The 22293-nt window shown below is 35.8% G+C and overlaps 1 protein-coding gene across 1 annotated transcript in view; it reads right to left on the bottom strand.

Annotated features, from left to right (window-relative positions):
• The window catches only part of LOC150098090 (ras-related protein Rab-1C-like), a 134423-nt gene extending 124715 nt beyond the window's left edge, over positions 1–9708 (bottom strand). The window contains exon 1 of the mRNA XM_090406680.1: positions 9585–9708. Coding sequence (XP_090262806.1) covers positions 9585–9708 — 124 coding nt within the window. The remainder of the gene's footprint in view (positions 1–9584) is intronic.
• Between the last annotated feature and the right edge of the window lie 12585 nt (positions 9709–22293).

Below are 22293 nucleotides of genomic sequence, written 5' to 3'. Positions count from 1 at the left end.
ATAAATTAGCAAATTTTGTATATTTTTTTCATTTATATTATTTCCTGATAAGTATAAATAATTAAATTATATAATATTGGGGAAATTAATGTTTAAAAAAACAGTTTCATCATACAAAAGCAATATCAGAATAAAATGTTTTGAACATCTGTAAAGCAATCAGAAAGGTGAAAAATATAATAATAAAATAAAATACATTTCTGTGTGTATTCAGCTATTGTTAGGGACTTTTTAGTGCGTCCACTAGACGTGTTCGTTTCTCACTTTCTCAATAATTTTCGTTAGCTTACGGACTGTTACTCGAGCAGAAAGGAATAGGTCTATAATCCCTCCCCCCACCCAAAAAAAGATTATGTAATACATATGCGCCTTTTCTTTTAAATAATTCAAATCTTTTTTTTTCTCAAGATGATTGTATCAAATTCTTTATATTTCGATAATAAAAATGAAACTGATCACTATAAATTAAGAAATCATTTTGGTATAACTGTTGAATCAGCCTGAAAAAGAAATGTCAGTATTTCTGTGTTAGGATGTCTGTAATCAACAATGGAAAACGAAACAAGACATTCTTGATGTATTGTGCACCACAGCTAGGCAATTTAGTGTGATTTCTAGGGAAACTTTCTCTCTTGTCTTTCTCAATAGCAGTGAGAGTAATCTAAGTTTAGCTTTTCCTCCAGCTAAGAGGATTATTATGGAGTATGTCGAAGACGTAGTAATATTTAGAATTTTTTTAAAAAAAATAAATAAATAACAAAACTAACACTATTGAAATTTTAGCAGACCGCTGAACAACTGATTTCAGATTGCAAAGAAATAGTACAGAATTAGAAGCTTCGACGGCACAACAATATTATTGCTTTATTTTATTTTTTTGTCAAAACGGTAAATTGAAGTAACAGATTTTGAATACTCGCTGAAAGCTTTCAAACCAGTAGAAATTTAAAGTAGTTATGTAATTGAGTTCCAGGAGAGGAGAAGGGAGGTAGATGCAGTAGAAAATCTTGAAAATGACAAATTTTGAATTATTTCGTATAGGATATCTTTCACGTTATATTTTCAGCATATCTAGAGTGGTTACACTGGATATTATAGTAATGCAGATCCTAAAAAAAAAATCTGTTGCAGTTTTAAACAAAAGACAAAGGCGAAGAGTCTCTGAAAAAATACCATTGGATATAAATTTTTGATATTAAAGACTCACATTCGGAAACCCTGAGTAATGCAGTTTAACATCATTTTCTGTTCACACACACACACACACACGAAAAAATCTTCCTAAAATTGAAATGTTACGATCCATATAAGGTATTTTGCAAGGAAAGAAAGCAAAATGTCATATTTATTTCAATAAATATGACATTTATTTCAATAAATATGACATTTATTCTCCTCATGAAAAACCTATTTCTAAATTATAGCTCATCATTGGCTGGTCATTTTGACAAACCAGAAACAGCAATTTTAACAGTTATGTGGGACAAAATTTTACAACGAACAAATGCTACTCGTAAATCTCTACAGGATCCCGATATGAATTTGTTTTTAGCTAATAATTTGTTACAGTCTTTAGCTGGTTTTATTTTTGATATAAGAAACAGTTTTTGCTGCTTTAAATGAAGAAGCTAATTTACTAACAGATGAGACAAAATTTAAAGATGAGAAGGAAAGAGTGAAAACACGAAAATAAATGTCTCACGATGAGATTACTCGTATATTACATGGGAAAAAATTTCATTGTTAATACTTTTAATGTCTTTGCGATAAGCTAATTTTTGAAATTAATGAAAGAGCACAAAAGCTATGTTTTGCATTTTTTTTTTTTAAGAAAGATATAGCTGAAGACAAGTACAAGACTAGTATTAACAAAATGTTACAATCTTATGGGGCTGATATTGATTCAGAAAAATGTATTGGTGAAGTCAGGCAATTTTTAATAATGATAAAGGAAGAAATTTTTTCAATTAAAATATGCACAAATTTATAAACGATGGGTTAAGGTCTACTTTTACCGAACGTAGAAAACAATTCTAAAAATATTTTTGAGGATGCCTATTTCAAATGCAAGTGCTGAACGCTCAATTTTCAGTGTTGAAACGAATAAAAAATTTAAGAAGCAACTCGCACCAAAAAAAAAAAAAAGTGACCTGTCTTTATTATGCATTGAATCAGATGTAATAGACTCGATTATTTATGATATTATTTTAGATATATTTGCTAAAACCAAAGCCAGAAAAAAAACTTTTAGTTTTTTTTTTTATTTAAATTTGAACTGATTTATATATATGTGTATATATATATTTTTTTTAATGCAAATATATGTATACCAATATTGTGTTAATTTTAGTTTATTAAAATGAGTTATTATGGAAATATCGACTTTTATTTTCAATAAACTAAAAAAAAAAGCGTATGAATTTGATTAACTGAAATAGACTTGTTCTTTTGGGGCCTCATTATGATGTTGCGCCTAGGGTCTCAAAAAGTATAAATGCGGCCCTGCAAATCAGAATGGGATAGTTAGTATAAGGCATCAAGATAGGGGTGGGACTAACGGGCTTCTGCATTTCATATACTAATGCCAGGAGTATTAGGAACAAGAAGGAAGAATTTTTGGCCTTGGTTAGCTCTTTCTGACCACAGGTTATTGGCATTAGTGAAACATGGCTGACAGAATGATATAATTAGTGGGATAGAATGTGAGGGGCATAGTGTGTTCAGGAGGGACAGAGAGAATAAAATGGGGGGAGGAGTGTTATTGCAGTGGTGTAGCTAGAGCTTTTGCCGCCCTTCTCAATCCACACCAGAACTACTACAAAAATTCAAAACGACGTAGAAGGAAATAAATTAAAACACTGTTTATTTTTGAAGTAAAACTTTAATTTCAACATTCTAAAATGTTATTTTTCTTGCTTTTCTGTTAGCAAAATCGTCGATGACATTAGCGAAGATTATTTTATAGTAATGTAGATATTTCTTAATCAATTTTATTTAGAAAAACTCCTCTCACAACTAGCAACACTTACAGCAATTGTGAGGAAAATTCGTTTCCAAATATTGTAGTATTACAATATTTGGAAATGAGTTCTCGAGACTGTATTTTAGAAATAACTGCAAAAGTTCAAAAAGGTTCAAAGTGCCTCCCGGGGCGGACCGCCCCCCTCCCCTAGCTACGCCTCTGTGTTATTGATGATAGACTGTAGCCAAGGAGAATAGAAGTTGAACTGCAGGATAGAGAAAAGAGCTCATTTGAGGCTATTTGGTGTGAGATTGAGTTTAGCAGAACAAAATATACAGTTGGGTGCTGCTATAGACCAGGTGATGGAATAGATGGTGGAGATAGTATGCATAAGCAAATAGAAGCAATGAATGGAAGGAGGGTAATTATTATGGGGGATTTCAACTATGGTAACATTCATGGCTGGCGTTACTATTTAGGCAAAGTAGGCAACCACCTAGGGCGCAAGCCATGAAGGGGGCGCAAAAATTCAAGCTATGTTTTATTCATACTTTACTAAAGTATCAAAATTAAATAGTGATATATGATTTAGGTATCGATTCTTTTTCCTTATCCCTCACATATCACATTATTTTACTCTTGGTCATTTTTGTTCCTTATCTAAATGATTTGAACTTACCGCTATTTAAAATTCAGTTAAGATAAATAAATATTTTAAAACGTTAACATTTTAAAATATTAAATTTCGGTATTTTATAGCTTTTTTAATGAATTATAAGAGAATTTTTAAATTAATTAAAAAAGAAAATAAAAAAAACCCTATTAATTTACCCTGAAAGACAATTTTATTTTGTTTAATGTCAATTAGAAACATTTTAGTTTATGTGGGGATTTTCCAAACATGGGAGGAAGGAATTGGATTTTATGCAGTTATTAAGGGATAACTATCTGTGACAGCATGTAATGGAAAACACTAGAGGCCCGAGAGTGCTTGACCTAGTAATTGCATCTGAGAATTTGACTGCAATAAATATGACCACGTTTCCACCAATTGGTGAGAGTGATCATGGGGTCTTGACCTGGGAGGTGGCTAAATGTGTGGAATTTTCAATTACGACAGGGTACATGTGGAATTACCGAGCTGATAAGTATGACAAGCTTAGGAGATTGCTTGGTTCAGTGTCATGGCACGTAAAACTGCAAGGGCTGGATGTTGATAGTGCATGGGAGATGGTTAAGAAGCCTTTGCAGAAGGTAATGACTGACTGTATATCTAGAGTACAAATAGTAAATCGAGTAGGGGTTAAATGGATGAATAACACCATTAAGCTTGAGCTGCAAAAAAAGAAACAACTGAATTTAAGGAGAAAGGTGACCTGCAGGCACACGAAGGGTATATACTCGTTACCCAGAAGGGTAACGAGTGTGGTAAAAAAAAGCAACAGCGGATTATGAAAGAAAATTAGCCATGCTAGCTAAAGATAATCCCAAACAGTTTTTTCGATATGTTGCAAGTAAAAGAAAAAAAATGTATACGGCAGAATGATTTTAAAGAATGCCGATGGTAGAGGGGTAACAGAATCAGTTGATACAGTGGAATTACTGAGGCGAGCACTTTGCAAGAGTATATCATCGAGGTGGTGATATTGCAGGAACCAACAGCTTATACGGGAATTGTGGTAAATAAAGTCTATTACAAAATCTTAATGTGAATACATCTGTTGTGGGATTGGATCGTATACCAGCTCATGTCGTACGTGAAGCGGCTAAAGAATTGTCAGTGCCCTTGACCATTTTATTTAATTTGAGTCTCGGGTCTTGGTTAGTCCTGAGGGGGTGGAAAGAGGGGAAAATAGTTCCACTACATAAAAGAGGTTCCAAGACTGCTGTTGCAAATTACCGACCGATCAGCATATCAGGAGTCGTTGTCGGGGTCTTGGAGAAGGTAGTCAAGAGGAAAATACAGGAATGGATAGATGAAAATGGGATATTGTATGGGGGACAGCATTTTTGTGAAGGGTAGATGCCTCAGTAACTTGCTCACGTGGATAAGGGTAATGGGTTTACAGTGATTCTGCTGGACCTTGCTAAGGCCTTTGACAGAATACCACATGGAATTCTAATCAGTAAACTGAAGCATATCGGGATGGATATAGGGTTGGTGAGATGGATAGGAGGGCGGTTGATGGAGAGATATCAGAGAGTAGTTTATTCAGAATTAGTCTAAAAGACGGCCTGCGACTAGTGGTGTGCTGCAGGGTTCTTTTCTTGGATCACTACTGTTTAATTTGTTCATTAACGATATAGGAAAGGACCTGCGAGGGAACTGTTCATTTGCTTGCTAATGATGCAAAGTTGGGTAGAGCAATAGTGAATGCAATGATGTCCAAATTTTTCAGGATGATTTGTATAGTTTGGAGGATTGGACTAAGGAGAATGGATGTCAATTTAATGTGGCAAAATATAAGGTTATGCATTTTGGAGTGAAAAGAATAGCAGCAGTATATCACATTGGTGGAACTGTACTCCAGGAAATTGACGAGGCCAGGAGGGATTTGGGAGTGTTGCTGGATAGGGAGTTGAAGTTTAGGGTGGTACATTGCAAAAGTGGCTAAATCAGCTCATCAAATCACTTGGTTATTGAAGAATACTTTGACGAGCAGAGACAAGCAAGTCATTGTTCCTCTGTATCGAGCCTTGATAAGATCCCATCTTGATACTGTGCAAGATTTGGGCGCCAGGGTTTCTTTTTGATGGGGAGGAGGTGGAGAGGATCCAGAGGTGAGTGACAAAGATGATAGCAGGTCTATGGAATGAACCTTATGAGAACAGGTTGAAGATTTGTGGGTTGCAGAAATTGGTTGATAGGCGGAAAAGGGGTGATATGATTGAGGCATTCAAATTACTGAAGGGTTTCTATAAGATTAATTCAGAGGATATTTTTGCGAACAGGACTGATGGTGGGAGGACTAGGGGCTATCCATGAAAACTGGGCAAGAATGTGGTTAGCAAGGGATAGAGATAGGTTTTTTACTTGGAGAGTGGTGAATGAATGAAATAAGCTGCCAGAGTCTGTTGTGGGTGCCATGGCTGTGAATGAGTTCAAGGCGAAGTAGGATAGATACTGTGTGAATGTTGAATAGTTGTTCTTGACATGACGTTAGGGCTCCCTCGATGAGTCTAAGGACTCCTTGGTGTTGCCCATAATAATAATAAGACGGGGCAGACAAAGGGAACGCAACCATGGTGATGGATACAACAGAAAATGAAAACAAAATGCACACACGTTTACAAGACCAGTCAACATACAAAATTATAGATCGCAATCCCACCGATACTCAAAGAATAAGGTGTGTAAATTATTGAAAAAAGTCCTTCCTGGCCCCAAGAAACGGTAAACAAACTCAAGCCCCTTCTATGTTAAAATACCCAGGATATATGGAGCACCAAAAATTCCCAAACAAGGTACACTCTTACATCCTATTGTAGATAGTATAAATAGTCCCACATACAAACTGGCTAGACATTTAGCTAAGCTACTAGCAACTCTCACAAACAATTCTCCCTCCTTTGTCAAAAATTATGCCCACCTAAAAAGTATTTTAGAACGCCATACCTTAAAAACTTAAGACTTAATGGTGAGTTTTGATATCACCTCACTATTCACAAATGTACCACTAATTGAAACCCTTAATCTGCTAAAGTCAGACTTCTCCCACCCCCCCGATATATTTGAACTATTTAAATTCACAATACATGCAGGATGTTTCACATGGAAAGGGAAAATATATAAAAATTAGATGGGACAGCTATGCTTCCCCCCCCCCCTTTCTTCCTCTTTAGCCAACTTCTACATAGAACACCCGGAAAAACTAGATATCAATACAGCCACTCTCAAACCAATGCTTTAGCTATGGTATGTTGACGAAGTACATGCTATTTGGCCACATGGCCTATGCATATCGGATACATTCTTATTGCATTTAAATGGCCAACACCCAAACATCCACTTTACAATGGAACTGGAAGTTAATAACTGCCTGCCCTTCCTGGATACACTAATCACACGTCGTTCAGATGGTTCCTTATCATTCTGAATTTTTAGAAAACCCACCCATACAGGGAGATATTTACACAAACAATCACACCATCATCCTTCTCAATAGTATGGTATCTTAAAAACGCTAACCCACAGAGCATGAGCAATCTGTTCCAATGCTCTTGCTGCCGAACTGGCTCACTTACGCCACACCTTCTTGGCCAATGGCTATAATCCGCATAAGATAAACAAAATACTAAATGCTCCTAAGAAACCCCTCCCACTACACACCACGGAGAACTACAACAGTCACCATCCTATAGATTAAAGGCACATCGGAAAATATATCAAGAATTCTCAATAAACATCAATTACGCACCGTATTCAGACCCTGTGTCAAATTAGCAACTCTCATACGTTCACCTGAGGACAGCATCCCTCCTTTATCACATCCAGGAATCTACGAAGTACCCTGCTCGTGTGATCAAGTTTACTACGGTCAAACAGGAAGAACTGTGGACATCCTCATCAGTGAACATAAAAGATACATCCGGCACTATCGGTATGGCAAGTCGGGCTTAACAGATCATGCTTTGGATACCCTTGCGAACAGGATCAACTGGAAGAAAACAAAAGTACTGCACAGAAGCTTTTACAAGTCAGAGAGATTGTTCTTAGAAACAACAGAAGCCTTGAAACATACTCCGAATATCAACAAATATGGCCGTATAAATTTGCCTAAGATTTGGAAGACAGTCATCTTAAGACATAACTAGTACCTTCTTTCTCTCTCTCTTTTTTTTTTTTAAGATAGAAGGCGCCTCATTAGGACTTTAGTCTTTGCGTTGTTGCTACAAATTTTTGTAAACTAGTCCCTTTGTTACACCATGTTGTAGTCTCGTACTGTGATAAACTGTGTTTTTGTGCTCTGAAGATGCTGGTTATAACACCAGCGAAATATCAGCAATAAGCCAATAAATAATTAATTACTTATAATTCGGTGTTCTGATTTATATCGTCAAAATTAAAAAACATGTACGGCAAACATAAGCCTTTCTACGCAATACATATAATTAACTTTCATTGCAAAAAAAAAATATATTTTAAAATATATCGATATTGCATATTTTTATTTAATTCAACAATATTTATAATATAATAAAGGTGGTTTATTTGTATTTATAAAAATACACACAATAGAAAAAAGCTACTCGGTTCTTAAGAGCCCTTGGATCAATGGTGCCCCTAGGCTACAGTCCATTTTGTCCAATGGATAAGAAGGCCATGATCATCAGACCTCCATGAAGCCAAATGACTCATCATATAAAGTCTCATTTTCACACATGTTGTTCACCAAGCGATGTCTTTAACTCCTTCACTTTTTTTAACACTCATTACATCCTGTTATCCATATAACTAAGTGTCATATCCATGCCCATTTGTTCTACTTTATGTAACAGAGTTATATGTGGTATTTCGCCAAATGCCTGTGCAAAATCCAGCAGAATCACTGGTAGCCATTTCCTTTATCTTACTCAGCTGTTACTCTATTATAAAAAGTTAGTAAATTACTAACGCATGTTACCTGTTATACAGTACCATATTCTTATCCACCCATTCTCGAATTCCCGTTATTTGACCAATTTTTCCAGTACTTTTATTACCAGCCTGAGATGCTGATTGGTCTATAATTTGCCTATTGCAATCTTGGAACCTCCCTTATGCAAGGGAATTATTCTGTCCTCTTTCAATTCCCTTAGAACTTTACCAGAGCTGAGACTTATAAAGGGCCTAGTCAGAGGCATTGTCAATTCTCTTATACATTCTTGCAAAACCTGAGCTAATATCCCATCTAGTACCACAGCTGTACTGAGATTCTCTAATAGACTAAGAATCAATATTCTTTGATATATAACCAAGAATAAATATACCTAATATTTCATTATAGGCAATATTGAATATATATACAAAGATAATTAAAGAAAAATGAAAATAAATGCAAATATGTCTGAAAAACTATCTATAACCAAAGGAGTAGGACATGGATGTCGTCTGTCTCCAACACTTTTTAATATTTATATTAATGAAATATTAATACAGTGGAACACTAAATTTAAATAATCCAGGTATAGAAATTTCCCAGGATAAAATAAATACGTTATTATTTACAGATGATCGGGTAATATCAGATGATGAAGGCAATTTACAGAGAGTAATACACGATATGGCGGGGGGAAAAAAGTACTGAACTTCGACACTCCCTATCAGATATGCCGTTCGACTGCATGCACAGTAATAGAAGAGCACATGTAGTCTACGCCATTACATTTAGCTCTAGAAATGGTGTTGACGGTAAGAAAAGATGTTTATTGCTTAGCATTATTTTCATTCATAAGGAGTTAGTAGAGCAAATGCTCCAAGCCTACGACGTATTTGTGAACACTTCGTCCGTCGTTTCCGTAAACGTGCCCCAAGCAATAGTGTCATCGCCTTAATCGATATGTTCCGACATACCGGGTGTGTTCTACCGCAATGTAAAGGGCATTCGGAAGACCACGAACTGTTAACACAAATGAGAATCACTGGGGTATGCTGCAAGTGTTACAGTCTCCGAAACGCAGTCAACCCCGAACACAGTAAAACTTGGAATACCGAGGCAGTCACTACAAAGAATCCTTAAGGAACTAGGTGTCTTTTCGTACGTCATTTAGGTGGGTCAGTGTTTATCAGCAACAGATTACACTGCACGGCAGTAATACTGTGTACCAGTGCTTGCCAATGTCTATGAAGAACTGTCCTTCCTCCATAATGTCTGGTTCTCGGACGAAGCGCATTTCCATCTAAACGGTCATGTAAAGGGACGAACCTACGGGTTTCTTGAGACTTGAATTTGTCCAAGAGAAACCTCTTTACAGGGAGGTCACCGCATGGTATACGATTTCCGGCCATGGCATAACTGGGCCCTACTGCTTTGAATAGGGTGGTGTAACAGTGACCTTGAATGGCGAATGCTACATCGAGAATGCGTTGGTTCCGTTCATTCAGGATTTTCCGTGCTAAAAACATTCTATTCATTTCGCACACAGGGATTTCAACAGGACGGAACAACCTGTCACACATCACGTGATTCTAGAGCCTATTTATCAGAACACTTCCCCGGGAGGCTCATATCGAGGTTCACAGAATTCCCGTACCCTTCACGTTCTCCTGATCTCACATCGCTTGATGCCTTCGTTGGAATTGTTGAAGGAATGGGTATTCCATCATGACCTAAGGGATAAAATTACACGATATGTCCCAACCTTTCTTCTTCAAGATGACAGAACCGTCGCATGCACTACGAAAATGTCTTGAAAGACAAAGTGTCAATTTCGAGCACGTAATCTACTGTCGTTGATGCTTTATTCAACCAAGATTCCACCGATAGTTGTAGATGTACATCATATATTTCTTAACAAAGAAATATATGTGTAAACATATATTTCTTTGTCAATAAAAAAATATATGAAATACATTTACCACATAACGTATATCGTTGTAGTTATTCAGTACTGTTATTTTGCGTCATACTTTTAAATCGAACATTATAGTAGAATAGTCTCGGAACATCAAGACGAATGTGGTCTTGATGTTCCGAGATGCGTTTCTGAACAGACCAACCTGTCTGACCAAAGTAAGACAATTTGCAGGAGCATGGGATCTCATAAACGCCAGATCAGAGGTGAGAGTCCTTAGGAGAAGGTAACAAGTTATAGATTTGGTTGATAGGTTTGTAAGTAGTGGCCAAATTGTATTTCTTCATAATTTTTGAAAGACTTTCGGAGATGCCTTTGACGTAAGGTATGGGAATCCTATGGATTTCTTCTTGTCTGGGTTGATGTGTGGGAAAGTTACTGATGATTGTTCGAGTTGTTTTAAGCTTATATCCATTTAGTATGGCTGTATTTTTGATTATTTCTAGTTCTTTGTTTAGAGAATCTTCAGAGGAGAGAATTTGTGCGCTCTGGAAACTAGTGATTTAATGATGCCAAATTTCTGAGATGGATGATGAGCCGAAGAATTGTGAATGTAGCGACCTGAAAATGTAGTCTTGCGATAGACAGACGTGGCGATGGAACCGTCTTCTTTTCTTTGAATGTGTAAATCCAGAAAGGAGATACCCTGTGGAGATTCTTTTTCTAGCGTAAAGTTGATGCGAGGGTGAAGAAGTTTTATTTTATGTAGAAACTGTTGTTATTGCTGTTCGGGATGATCCCAGACTGCAAATACGTACATCGTCGACATATCGTAACCAAATTTTTGGTTTGGGTTCAAAAGTGAATATTTTTTCTTCAAGGTGTTCTAGAAACAGGAACTTGTTCCTGTTCTTTCTTCTTGCTCATGAAACAGGAACCGTCTTCAAGGTGTTCTTGCTTTCACGAGCAAGAAGAACACCTTGAAGATAGTTCCTGTTTCATGTGCCAGAAGAAAGAACAGGAACACCTTGAAGAAAACATATTCACTTTTGAACCCAAACCAAAAATTTGGTTACGATATGTCGACGACGTACGTATTTGTAGTCTGGGATCATCCCGAACAGCAATAACAACTGTTTCTAGATAAAATAAAACTTCTTCACCCTCACATCAACTTTACGCAAGAAAACGAATCTCCACAGGGCATCTCCTTTCTGGATTTACACATCCAAAGAAAGGAAGACGGTTCCATCGCCACGTCTGTCTATCGCAAGACTACATTTTCAGGTCGCTACATTCACAATTCTTCGGCTCATCATCCATCTCTCTCAGAAATTTGGCATCATTAAATCACTAGTTTCCAGAGCACACAAATTCTCTCCTCTGAAGATTCTCTACTCTAAACCAAGAGCTAGAAATAATCAAAAATACAGCCATACTAAATGGATATAAGCTTAAAACAACTCAAACAATCATCAGTCACTTTCCCACACATCACCCCAGACAAGACGAAGTCCATAGGATTCCCATACCTTACGTCAAAGGCATCTCCGAACGTCATTCAAAAATTATGAAGAAATATAATTGGGCCACTACTTACAAACCTATCAACCAAATCTATAACTTATTACCTTCTCCTAAAGACAAACTCTCACCTCTGATCTGGCGTTTATGAGATCCCATGCTCCTGCAAATTGTCTTACTTTGTTCAGACAGGTAGGTCTGTTCAGAAACGCATCTCGGAACATCAAGACCACATTCGTCTTTTCAAACCGCAGATATCTGGTCTCGCCCAACATGGAGTTGAAAATCAAAACCATAGAATCCATTGGGAGAAGTTGAAACTTTTACAGAGATCTTTATATAAATATGAACGTTTATATAAAGAAAGTGCTGATGCTCTACTACACAATCTACTACAAATACGACCAAATTTAAACCGCAATGACGTTCTTACTATTCCTAAAGTATGGGAAATTATCATACAAAATTGTGTAAAATAATCTTTATATATATATATATTTTTTTTTTTTTTCCCAGTTATATTTAATTTACTTCTATAACACGTTACTGCAGGCATATTGAGATTCCATTGTAATCATGCGCCCTAACTGTATGTTATTCCTAGCATTGTTTGAACTACTGTACTGATGATGTCCCAAGATACTTGGGATGAAATATTTACGAATTAAATAGGCATTACTGTGGTTAGTACGTGTGTGTTTTAGTGATTAATCATGTTTAGTTTACTTTTCCCCTAATTCATATTATTTTTTTAAATTCAAATAATAAACAATAACCTGTAAGTTACTGTTTTTTTAGGAGGGGGGGGATACATCGCGGTATGGGACATCGGCTAATTCACTTTCAACTGAAAATCCTTATAAAAGTTCTTCTCGTACTGCAAAGTGATCCGAAACCAGATCTTTTCAACCAAAGGGTATCATCATTGTTGACTGAATTACAGGTTTTGTAATAAACATATCCTTCAAAGTATGTAATCGTAATGTAAACCTGTTTACATCCTAATTCTGCGATTTAGTAATTGTAAGAACATGCTGTTGGAAGTGCTACCAATTATATATTTGGCTTAATCCTTTATCCAAGTGTAAGCAAACAAAGTTTGCGCCTGAAGTATTTTCCGTACTGGGACAACTCGTGGCAAAGGCGGGGTATGCAGTTTTTTTTCCCTTTTATTATTATTAAATACAGCTGAAAATCAGCTTACTTTAAGTTAAATCCTTGTGAATGAATCATCAATAGAAATTGCTAAATCCCTTAAAAAAACAGGTAGAATTGAATGGAATATCATTTAAAACCAGTTCATTTATTTTTTCCAAAAACCTAAACATTTATAAGAAGTTATTAAATAGGATAGCTGCATATTTGTTAATTTTGCTGTTGCCATATTCTTAATATATCCAAATCGACATTTTGAAAAAAATCAAAATGCGATTGAGAAGCAATTTTCATAAACGTATATATGAAATATAGTTTTATATGTTTATTAAAGTGTTTATGATTTATACAAAGAAAGTGTTGAATTAAAAGAATGTTTGAATAACAACAATGGTCTGAACAAGAACTGGATATAAGAAACAAACCACGTAGGCTAAAAGTTAGATGGAATGATGATTTCATAGGTATTTATGCAGCAGAGATGCACAAGATCTGCCCAAACTGAAGATTAATTCGTCTCTCCATGTGAACTGAAGAAAGCTGTCGATGATGAACAATAGAAATGCATGATGTCAATTTAACATTCTGTAGGAAAAACAAAATCTTCACGTTGATCTTCTTTTTAAAAGTTCGTTGCCTACTATTTTAATATTATGCAGTTTTGTGGGAGTATATTTCCATTATTTTCCTCTCAGTTTACATCTCGTGTGTCTCAAAAATCCTGATTTGTGTTATAGCTCTTCAATCTTAGATCACAAAGCAAACGCGTCATATGGCATTTTACATAAACTAAAAAATATTGCAACTTCACTTTTCGTCACAACGTATTCTCTTTTTTAAACTCTTGATTTTTTTTTAGCAGAGGCAACGCGCTGTAATACACCAAAGTGCAAACAAAGCTCATGCAAACCGTTTGCAGTTTATAGAAAAACTCCAACAAGATATCTTCGCTGAGCAAAGCCTTTGGTATTAAAGAAAAACTTACATAAAATCTGTAGAAATCTGAAGAGAAAACTCAACACTCGTAATCTTAAATTCGCTGTTATCAAAACTGCATTTCGATCGGTATGTACAAAGGAGTATAGAAAAAGACCTTAGATTGCACTTGAAAGGATAAATTATTTCATTGAGCAGTTATCTCTTGCTAAATTCTCTCTATTTTTCGTCAGTTATTCAATTGCAATAACCAAACTTACAAGGAAATTTATGAATTGATGAAACAGTTTAAAAAAAAAAAAATACAGGTTAGTTGGTACACGTCGTTTTTAAAGAAAAGCAATACTTCGAAACAATTTAAATGTACAACTGGCGATTTCATATATGAAAACATTAAATATATTTTTTAAAAATATTTTGACACTGAAAATATTTTTGAAATATTACAAGCTGGAGCATTAAAAAATGAAACTGAATTTTAAAGATTATAAAGAAAAATGAAATAATCCATAAAAAATGAACTTTTATTTTATTCGATTTGAAAAGCATATATTTTTATTTAAAGGGCATTTTATTTGATGATATTAAAAATAAAAGTTTTTTTTTTTTTTATAGAATCATCTTGGAACGAAACAAACAAGTAAAAAAACTAGAAAGAACTGAGTTGAACTTTGTGCATTAAATGTGGTTACTACCAAATTAAATGCTGTCGTCCCATATCTACCAGCGTGAGAGCTTGGGGGGGGGGGGGGGTAGCTGGAAAAATCGCGTATAATATGTTGAATTCCTCGCCGGCTGGGGGTACCTTGCAGTAAAATTTACGGGGCTCCTAAAAAGGGTTTTATATATGCATATGCTACAAAGAGAACTGGAATTTAATATTATAACAAAAAAAAAAAATTAAAGACACAAAATAATATGAGATTTAATATTTTTATTTCAAAACATTGCAATAAACTTTTGTTTATAATTACCTCAGGCTCGGGTGGCTAACGGTAGAGTTTGAATGCCCTTCAGGCTCCAAAGGTTAGAGATAAAACTGCCCCGCTTATTCCTTATGGGAATAAAAGGCGTTAGCGGATTTATTTATTTACAGTTTGTCTCAATCATACTGTTCCTCTCCTATTGCTAGGCTCTGCAGATCACGCACCCCTCCTCGTAGCCGATATTCCATAATTCAGATATTCCCTTTGTTACTCATCTACGTTTATTTGATAAACGTAGATTCTTCAGGAAAACCAGGTGGTCAAATCTATGCAAAGCAGTCCGCTAACTAAAGCCTTACAAAAGAGAACTACTTCCTTATATCTGTTCTTTTCATTAATTAGTCAATTCTCTGTAACCTTTGCAATGCTTCCCTCGAACTTGTTCATCGCAACCAGGAGATCCTTTGCATTCTTCTCCACTTCTTGTTGCCGCCAAGCTTCTGAATTACGAAATGCATGCTTTCATTTCTCCGTAGTGAATCGTTATCTCAATTCTTCTATACGCATTAACAACTGAAAGTCTTATCTGTCAAATCCTTCCCAATATCACATAAGTCAAAGACAAATCTTTGAAATGTGAAAGCACTCAGACTATCCTCTTGCTCTGAGATAGTTATTACACCTATTGGAGGGCCATCTCCCATTCACTGTATCTAATAATTATCCAATCCCATTTGTCGCCTATTAAATATTAATTTCCCGTGTGGCCATCTGTCAAATATCTTTAGAAATTCAGAAATATCAGCGTACATATTTCCCTTATCCACCACTAGCGACACCTTAAAATCTAATTAGATACTAAAATAGGATTTCACCAAATCAATCCACCAATAAACATTGAGATTAGTCAATATTCCAAACACGTGTAATTCATTCGCCTCCGTCAACTGTCTCCTCTCGCCCTTCAATAAAATTTTCAACAGTCAAACTGGTGATGAAACCCTAAAAAAGTGAAAATAGTTTTGTTGCTCCTTTTACTACGGTCATAAATTTAAATAAATCACTTATTTTTCCTCTCACATACAAAATTACACTTTCTAGAACTGGCATTTCTGTTAGGGCTAATTTAGCTTTTCACATACGCATAATACGGGACATACTTTGTTGCTTCTGAACACGCATTATAATGATTATCTGTAGGAATAAACTATTCGTTTATTTAAGTATAAATGTGGGTTTTAATATCCCCTTAATTTAAATATTGTTTTCATTGCCGAAATGAAGCCTATTAGCTCTTTATACTTAAGTAACTTAATGGTTGCACCTGTTTGGAAACTCGTATCGCAGAGTATATAAGTTCTTTTCGCTATACACTTCGGTATTAGGTCTAGCTACTCACTGATGAAGCCTCAAAAAAGGCTGAAACCGGTGGGGGCTATTACGAGTTCGCTCCCTTAGGGTTTTTGCCTTAAGGGAGCAATTTGAGTCTCCGGGGAAAGTGTTCTCCGGCACGGCCCGCTGAGGGGCTTTGTCGGTGAATGATTTTCTTCGGAATTTGAGCGGTTCTGCTCGGTAGTGGCGTGTGGGTGGAAGGCCATCACTGAGTGGAGCCAACGCTGAGATGGATGGTCTTTCGCCCACGATTGAGTGGCCTAGGGATCGTCCGAATTTTCAGAGACGGCTTTACTTACTCATAAGGCTGAAACCGGTCTGGGTAGTGACCTCCCTACCATAATGTAATAACAGCATACGTTTCCTAGGAAATGTGTTTTTACATTATGGAAAATACCTAAGAATAGCGATCAGAATTTACCGACTTTGCTGCGAGTCTTCCGGTATTGCACTACGTGCTAGGGTCACTTGCATTTGCTCACGCCAGTGGTCGCCGATACTTTATAGTTTACTATATTCGGCAAGAAACTCTCTGATTCCAATCTTTGAGTTTCTTATTCGGTTTTAAAACTATGTGGGTTTTAATATCCCCTTAATTTAAATAATATTCGTTTATTATTATTTTTTGTAACAGCTGTCTATTTTAGAACTGCAGAATAAACGATTCTGCCGCAATCTTTAGTAATAAGTAAATGCATTGTTTTGTTATGCAAGAACATTCAAATTATATCTGATTAAGCAGTACGTATTATACAAAAGTTTTCTGTTCTAGAATGGAAAATCAGTTAGTGGACATGTTATCGAGTTATTATACAATCTGATGATGTCTTCAAATAGTTGTGGTGTGCAGTCAGCAGTGGTGTAGAGGGGGCCAGGAAAGCAATCGGTAGATTTCAAAATATTATTTAAAATTGTTATATATTATGCTATAAAATGTATTCATATTTTATACGAATTTATAAATCGCGAACGAAGATAGAGCGGAGGGATTAGCGAGGGGGGGGGGTAGGTGAATAAAACTTAGCGCTAAGGCACTTTTTTTTTTCATTTATAACTGTAACGCTTCGTGCAGAGAAACTTTGAAAATACCGCACGGATATTTTTTTTATTTGCAAGACAAATGCACTTATTGTAATAAAAATATAAGATTTTAAAGAATTTAAAACTACAATGGTCAGTTTTCTCAGAAAAGCACATTTATATTAATAATTATGAACACGAAATATATAAATAAGTCCAAAATCAATTCACAATTTTTATTCCGTATGCAATAAGAAACAGTTTGGAGTGTTGCAGGAGGTAGCATGAGTTACGTTGGCGACCATATCCTAGTAATTACAATGTAAATCACTTAAGCAAAAACTCGGCATAATACCTGCATTTATAAGAAAGCAATTCTATATTTCAATTTCTATAGTTAAGAAGGGAACTGCAAGAAGATGGCATAGGCACTACTTTATTTAAAAAAATAAAAATTTGTTTAAGCAAAAACTCACCGATCCCTCCAAGAAGGCAAATTTTAAAACTAAGCATAGGAGACATCGCGCGGTACAATAGTACTCCACAAAACATTCACAGATTAAATGTGCACGTGGGTTTTCCGGTGTTGTCTGCAGTCGTTAATCTCGGTTGCCTTACTAACCATGTGATAACTAACATTTGACCTTTGGTTGATTAGACAATAGATAATACCGATAAATTTGCTAGAATAACAATGATTCATCTAATACCATGCAGAAATTCTGAAATTAGAGGTATTCCCAAACAAAAACCTGCTTAATTTGAATAATTACTGAAATTAAATTATGTAATAAATTCGGATAAAGAAACAATGAAATGATGATCAAAACATTACACGTAGTCAGAATGTAGTCAACTCAACTTCAGAAGAATTATGTTTGTAGCCCTTTTCAAAACGAATTGCATTCGATATTTACTATATTTAGCAAACGGTTTTTAGAAAAATCTATCACCAAGCATTTCCAAAATTTTCCTCAAGTCCCTGACAATTCTTGTAGGGATGTTTGTAAACAACGTATTATAAAAATGTACCTCGCTTTGTACACTTCAGTTTAGTTATCTATATTTATGAGACTCTGCAGAAATTAGTATTTAGCATAATATACTGCTATTGGTATAAACATCGTACCGTTAAATTTCACACTGAGGGTGATTGGTAGGTGGAAAATCGGAGTTTGAGCTATTGCTGCGATTCAGATTTCAGTTATGTTCAGCAATGGACAGATAGTCCTTATGAAGGTACGAGTGGGTCATTCAGTGGCGCAGCCAGAGGGGGGGGGGGGAAAGGGGGACCTTGCCCTCTCTTTATAAATGATATAAATGAATTATAAATGATATATTTATCAATACAAATGTAAATACTGTGCAATACATGTGTTAAAAGAAAGGACAAAGAAAATTACTGTGGTTGTGAAGTCTTCTTATATGAATAATAATTATCATCATCATACATTATTGAATGACAATTCCGATGAGATCGAGATGAATAACCAGAATAATCCCTCCCCCCTTACACACATCCGAGTCATACTACACGTTAGGTTGCAGACAACCATCGTGTACCGATTCAGTCTTTTTTTTTTTTTTTTTTCCTTCTTGTAGATGCATGCAATGGTTTAACAACGTATTCAAACAGTCATATGTGTATGTAAATGAAGTATTTATTTACGTCAGATACGCAAACGAAAAAGTTATTCTAAATAACTCGGTTTATGGGAACACGCCAACCACTTTAGTCATTAACTTACACCATTAGAAGTTCTTCCATTTCGGCAATAAGACTATTACGTTTACGGATAACTGTAGTATTAACTAGTGTAGCGCTTTTCACGTCACTTGGAACTTTATCTTTGTTTTTAACAAACATAATAACAGCGATGGTGCGATCGCTGTTATGTTAATGATTTTAATCTTAGTATATAATGTAATAGGTTTACGAATCTTCTTTTCACTGGAGCAACAGCTCCCTTACTTTAAATTTCATCTGCCAATATTAACAACAGTAAAATAAAGGTTATAAATACAGTCTGACCATAGATGAGAGACCCCCTCGACACTACTGCGCATGGCAAAAGAAGGCGAATTCATTCCGTTCCGATGTAGGGTAATCAATGTGTTTCGTGGAATGAGTGTTTATTATTACACGTCGGTATATTAGCTTTTCTTTTATGAACATTCTAGTTTTTAAAGTGTTAACTATTTTGCTTGTATAACAGTTGGAAAGTTTTACGTATAAATCACGTGATTTCGCGTGTTGGTGACGAATTCGTACATCGCCTTATGTCTTTCTTCCCTTCAACATGAATTGATTCTTCTTGGCACTCTTTCAGCTACGGTTCTCTGAACTGTGGGCAGACCACTCCTATCCTTCCCATCCGCCCCTTAGGACAAGTTGAGCTCACCCCCCCCAATGAGGGGCTAACAACGAATTAATGCAGCCGGCTTGTCACTCCTCTGCTTCATCCCCTAAGGGCACTATTCATGACTGTAGTAATCAGTGTGTGGTCACGGGACCGCTTTGCCTGTTCTGGGGGTCGAAACCCGAGTTTGCGGGTGGAAAAACTCCCTGCCTGCGTAGGAGACCGGCTAACTCACCTTTCGTCGAAAGAAACCGCTAGACATAAGAAAGACAGACTATACTTGATAATTCACAGTGAAACAAAGAGCGGTAGTGAGCGACGACGTCGTAAATGAACCGAGTTCGCGAACACTGCGCATCGGTTCATTCGCAGCGGTGTCATGTCGCTAAAACTACCGTATGAACCAATACGGCGTCGTATAAATGGGTATTCGTCATAATTGAAATGCATCGTATTGTCGTAATGAGGGATATTACTGTATTAGAAAAAGTAAGAAAATAATGCCTCAGCTTACGAATTTCTAAAGTTGGCGATCTTAGCCAGATCCCTTCTCAAGTACAGAAATACAGCTAAGCAGCATTTCTAGCTGTTAGCTGTTAACTATTTTCTGCTGAGCTCAGGAAATTATGTACACCTCCTGCTGTTCCCTTACTTGTGACTTACATTCCCCCCCCCCATGTAATATAAAGATGACATATATAAATGGAAACAAATTGTAACATTCATATTCAGGCCCAGAGGCTCTCCAATTTTAGGCCTCACCCTCTCACAAGCCAGCGTCATTTCAGAGCCCTATAGGGAAGCACTTACGGGGTTCAATGAAGACTTGTTTAAGAGGTGGAGGAAACTGTAGTTCTTTCACAGCATTATGTCATATACTGCGGCAACAACATAAAATTGAAGAGTAAATGAACCCGAGATGAAAAATGATTGGTGATGTTTAAACTTAAGTAAGCAAATTTAATTAAATGTAAATAAATAAATAAATATTTTTTTCTGTGAAACACGAATAGAAACAAAATGACTAAAAAAAAAACAAAAACGGCGAACTATGAGAAATATACCAACTCTGCTACACAATTTCCATTGTGGCGAAAAATTGAAGGAGTGAGCGTTTTTTTTTCTTTCTTTCCCCTTTCTTACACGTAGTAAGAAATACTTAAAAATTCTGTTTTCATTAGAATTTCTTACATCCAGAGTTTCGCTATTTTAAATTCTGGACAGCTTCCTGAGCAGTGCTAATTTAGCCACTTTCCAATGACACAGAATATCTAAGTTTTCTCATAAATATAATAATTTAAATTTAACGTAATATCGTATGCGTTACAAAGTTGTAGAACCTTCGTAATACCAGCCGATTTCAACGAAGCCCTTTCGTTGAAAAGACGTGGGTTCGAATCTCCTTTAGGAAGGGAAGACATTTATTAGGGATATTCAACTGAAGGTTTGCTTATACCGTCTCTTGTGAATTTGGGAGGATTCTCCCCCTGAACCTCAGCCTTTTCATCCCACAACCTGGCGCACCAGTCAGGTGGGCATAGGCAGTTTACACACACACACACAAAAAAAAAAAAAAACCACGTCAGACGAATAGAATATTTGTACCATCAACATAAGGTGTAACAGTGGAAAGAAAATAAAACAGGAAGGTGAACTGGAAAGTATAATATAAATAATATAAATATAAGATGTTATATTAGGGTAATAATGATCCAGGAAAGGAAATAGCAACGATATCATCACCACTTAAAATGCATTTAAATTTCATTTTGAGTGTTGACACGCAAAAAAAATGAAGTTAAACTTCTGATTGGAATGCCATTTCAAGTAATTATGTGGGAAAACTGCAAAATGGAGAGTGCAACTTATTTGTGCCTATAGTTTCGCAGAAGCTTATCTTAACAAGTGTAAGAATTGTTCTAGTCATTAGAGAAGGCGGCCGACACAAATAAAATGGAAAAGCTGGTCTTTTTTTGGAGATCTAAACAGCAGAGTAGGAAATTAATCTCAAAAGGTATACAGAAATGTTTTGGGAAAAATTGGAAAAACGAACTCGTCATTTACTAACACCGTGTTCTAACATAAAGATGAGTACAAGTTCACGGAGAGAAGATAAGAAAAATCTCATTCACTATGTAATTGATAACAGTGATATCTTCATGCTTTTTCAGGATGCAAGAGTACACAGAGGATTTGAAATTAGAAGTAATCATCCCTTAGTTTTAAGTAGGATAAAAATGAATATCGCATTGAAACGAACAGTAACAAAGCTTTAAAAAAGAATTAAAGTTGAACAGCTTTTAAAGGTAAACTGTAGGCTTGACTATACAGACATTATTCAGGAAAAAAATGAAACATTTGAAAACAAGAAACAAACCGTACAATCCCAGTGAAAATCTCTGAGGAAAACACTGACTGATTCACCTAAGAAGGCATGTGATGAAGGTGTCGGCAAGAAATAGAAAAATATAAACAAACACTGTGTTCTAACATAAAGATGAGTACAAGTTCACGGAGAGACATC

Source organism: Typopeltis vanoorti, chromosome 16, assembly GCF_054136105.1.
Source record: "Typopeltis vanoorti isolate ZY-2024b chromosome 16, IOZ_Tvanoo_1.0, whole genome shotgun sequence".
NCBI classification, from domain to species: Eukaryota; Metazoa; Arthropoda; class Arachnida; order Uropygi; family Thelyphonidae; genus Typopeltis; species Typopeltis vanoorti.
This window is presented reverse-complemented; position numbering and strand designations above follow the sequence as displayed.